The 4069-nt window shown below is 45.0% G+C and overlaps 1 protein-coding gene across 1 annotated transcript; it reads right to left on the bottom strand.

Annotated features, from left to right (window-relative positions):
* Window positions 1–1562: 1562 nt before the first annotated feature.
* LOC104884724 (uncharacterized) lies at window positions 1563–2900 on the bottom strand. The gene has a single exon (XM_010669410.3). The coding sequence runs from the start codon at window positions 2898–2900 to the stop codon at window positions 1563–1565; it is 1338 nt and encodes a 445-aa protein (XP_010667712.3).
* Between the last annotated feature and the right edge of the window lie 1169 nt (window positions 2901–4069).

The following is a 4069-nucleotide window of genomic DNA, read 5'->3' as shown; positions in this document are numbered from 1 at the left end:
GATATGAACCTATTCAGCGCAGCTACTCTCCCAGTCAGCTTCTGGACTTCTTTCAGATTCCGTGGTGATTGAATATTGACTAGTGCCTGCACCTGGCTGGGATTGGCTTCTATTCCTCGCTGGGTGACTATATACCCCAGAAACTTACCTGCTGGGACCCCGAAGGAGCACTTGCTAGGATTGAGCTTCATCCCATACTTCTTCAGAACTTCGAAGGTCTCCTGCAGATGGTCTACATGGTCTTCAGCTTTCTTTGTTTTGACCAGCATGTCGTCTATATAGACTTCCATCGTGTCCCCCAGCTGCTTCTCGAACATCTTGTTGACTAGCCGCTGGTAGGTGGCACCTACATTTTTTAGCCCAAAGGGCATTACCTTATAGCAATAAATACCTCTTTCAGTCATGAAGGCGGTCTTTTCTTGATCTGCAGGATCCATGAGTATTTGATTATAGCCTGAGTATGCATCCAGGAACGTTAACCTTTCATGCCCAGCTGTTGCGTCTACCAATGCATCAGTATGTGGCAAAGGGAAGGGATCTTTAGGGCACGCCTTATTGAGGTCAGTGAAATCAATGCATACTCACCATTTGCCATTCTTTTTGCCTACGACCACCACGTTAGCTAGCCATTCTGGGTATTTGACTTCTCGGATCTTCCCAGCTTTCAGCAGCTTCTCCACTTCTTCATTAACTATCAGATTTCTTTCTGGAGCGAACTTTCTCCTTTTCTGCTTGATGGGCTTTGAGTTGGGGTCACCATTTAGTTTATGGGTAATGATGTCAGGTCAATGCCTACCATATCCTCGTGGCTCCACGCGAAAAACTTATATTTTTCTTTAAGAACTCATAATCCGCTGCTTCTCCTCAGCTGGCAGGGATGCCCAATCTGCACGGTTTGCTCTGGCTTTGCTGGGTCCAGCACTTCATCTACATCTTGTCTGTGGCTTAGCTGGCTGGACCTTGCTGTAATTGCTAGATGATTCCTTTTTTGCTTTTAGAGATATGCTATACACTCCCTGCCAGCTTGCGATCGCCCCTGATTTCTTGCACTCCCCATTGGTAGGGAACTTATAGTCTGTGATAGGTAAGGGTACAGCTCGCATTTTGTGGATCCATGGTGTCCCCATTATAATATTATGCTGAGGGACAATCTACACATTGAACCTGGTTTGGAGGTTGACTCCTTTGCATAGGTGGCCACATCTCCCGAGCGTTGTAGCTGGCTCACCATTGAATCCGAACAGAACAGTTGCTTTCCTGAGGGCTTTCAAGGGCGCTTTTGAAAATGATATTAGCTGAGCTGCCATTATCTATTAAGACTCGCTTCATGAGGCAAGTTGCTGACGGTGAGAGATACGACGAGGCCGTCATGATTTGTCTCTTCTTCATCTCCATCTTCTCGTCGAAGCTATGGTCATACTCCTGAGCTTTTTCTCTTCGCACTTTCAGCGGGCTTGGTGCGGTTTTGGACTTCTCGGGCGAATCTCTTAGCTGCAGAGTATGTTAGTCCACATATTTCTGAACCACCTGAGATAGAGTTGATTACCTTGTCGTGTAGAGGTTCAGGTGGTGGATGGGGTTCTGCTGCTGGAGCCAGCTTTGTCTTCTCGCTGCCCCTTCTTTCCCATCAGATGCTCGAGAGTAGCCTTTTTGAGCAGCCAAGCTACTTCCTTTTTGAGGGCGTTGCAGTCTTCTGTCCGATGGCCATGGTCACCATGATAGCTGCACCACTTGGTGGTATCCTTCTCGCTGTCTGGTCTATCGCTCTTGCGTGGCCATCTAGCTATTGTCCCCAGCTTTTCGAGTGCGTTTACTACGCCTCCTGCATCCACATTAAAGCAATAGGAAGCAATAGACGGGTAATCATTATTAGCAGGTTTACCTGTGGCCTTGCTGGCTACATTATTGCTTTCGCGCTTTTGGTACGGCTGGTGACGCCAATCGCTTTTCTTCTGGTTCTGGGATTTCCGATCATAGCTGGGCTCACTTCCGTACCTAGACGCCTCGTCCTCTTCGACGCGGATTTCAGCCATAGCCCTGGCTCTAACTTCCTCGAATGTGCCACATGGGTACCTGGTTAATTCATAATACAATCTAGATTTATATGTTAGACCTCTCCTGAATGCTTCGATAGTGGTGGGAACATCCAGGTTCTTGACCGAGATCATCTCCTTGTTGAATCGATCCAGGTACTGCCTCACAGCTTCATTTGCCTTTTGGGTGATGCGATACAGATCGCCTGTATGCTTCTCCAGGACCCTGCTGCTAGCAAACTGCATATAAAACTTGTTAATCAAAGCAGCGAAATTTTGGATGCTACCTGGTTTTAGGCTGATCAGCCACTGCAGGGCAGGCCCAGATAAGGTGGCCCCGAAGGATTTGCACATAGTAGCTTCCAACAGGTGCTCAGGAATGGATAGAGTCCACATTTTTTTCTTATATTGCGCTACATGATCGTAGGGATCCGCAGCTCCATCATACAGCTTATGCGGCTGGGTGACATTGATCTTCTTAGGAATCCTTGCCCTCGCAATTTCTTCCACGAAGGGGGATTGAGCATAGCCATCTAGAGATTCCTTAGCTATAGGGGTTGGTGCTCCAGGCAACTTTGTCAGCATGCAAAGTATCTTCCGGTTCTGAGATTCCAGGAGTGCCATTTTCTTAGCTACAGGATCAGCTTCCTCTGCATCTTCGTCAGACCTGGCCTCTTCGTCCTCGCCTTCGCTGGCCTCAGAATCTTCAAGATTAAGAACCTTGGGAGTCATACCATGGGCACGGGTTTTAGGTGTCTTGCTGCTCTTGACAGACTCTAGCTCCTTCCTGAGGCTGTCGATGGTCTGCTGGGCTTCAGATTGAGTGCGGTGAAGGTCTTCTTGAGCCTTCAGCAAAGCTGCTTTCATCGCAATCGGCAGAATCGTCAGCCATCTTTCAAAGTAGGATTAAGGTATTTCTTTTTTAAGATTTTAATGAGAGTTTAGCTGTAGAGCCCCACAGTGGGCGCCAAACTGTTTATGCCAAATTCTGACCAAGCAGAACTTAGCTGAGGATCTACAGCTAATGCAAATGCAGCTGGGAACAATAAAAGAAGCTAGCTACGAAAGTAAGCAAATACAAAAGGGAGACAAGACACCAAGAAATGGTGACGCGGAAAACCCCAAGGAAAAGGGTAAAAACCGCGGGTGGAATTGAGTCCACCAATCCACTATGTGAGAGAATTACAACTTATAGCTAGCAGCTAGTAGCTTGTGCTAAATACACTTGTGAATATTGTAAATGTAGAAGAGAAAGTATGAATGTAAAGCAATGTAAAGACTTATGCTACCCAGATTGTTTCCCCTTCTATATATACTAGTAAATTTTCTGAACGTTACTCCTTCTATTTAAAAGTTGTATAACAAACTCCTAAGAAGATGCCATGACTCCCTAAAATCAAGGGGTATCTTCTCTTCCGCTTGACAACTGCTTCATCCTACTTCTTCGGCACAACAATACTGCTTGACTTGGTCTTGATCAGTATCCAATGTTTTCCAACTGGATTATCTTATAAACTTCATATCTGCTTGCTGTAGCTGCTACCTGATGCTTTCTAGCTGTGGTAATCATCTTACCTGCAAATTCCAGCTTAGGAAAAAATTTAGGACATAACAGGATAATGCCACGATTTTCTTGAATGTCTTAAAGCCACTGCAAATGCAAGTACTACTTTTAGCGTCAAACTGCCACTGTGAAATGTGAATGCTTTTTTACATGAAAAGTCGGGTATTCTATGGCCCGAATCAAAAAAACCGGGTACCCTGTTTTCTCCATCGGGTTACGAACCGATTTTCTGAATACCAACACATGCGGTTAGCTGCGTACCCGATTATGAACACCCTTATCCAATGATTACTAATACCTCCGTCTAATTGGTCCGGATCAAAGATATAATGAAGAACGAATACAAAGTATAATATTTCAAGCCAAATTTTCTAAGCCTGCTTTAGAAAATATTTTATAAACAGTTTTGTAAAAGCCCACTTTCAAAAACTTTCAAAAATAGTTTTATGAAAGTCCATTTTTTAAGATCCAT

The sequence above is a fragment of the Beta vulgaris genome, chromosome 3 (genome assembly GCF_026745355.1).
Source record: "Beta vulgaris subsp. vulgaris cultivar EL10 chromosome 3, EL10.2, whole genome shotgun sequence".
In the NCBI taxonomy this organism is placed as follows: domain Eukaryota; kingdom Viridiplantae; phylum Streptophyta; class Magnoliopsida; order Caryophyllales; family Amaranthaceae; genus Beta; species Beta vulgaris.
This window is presented reverse-complemented; position numbering and strand designations above follow the sequence as displayed.

What these genes read in the sequence shown, in the direction of transcription:
- LOC104884724 (XM_010669410.3), bottom strand. Translation starts at nt 2,900, where the DNA reads ATGAAAGCAGCTTTGCTGAAGGCTCAAGAAGACCTTCACCGCACTCAA.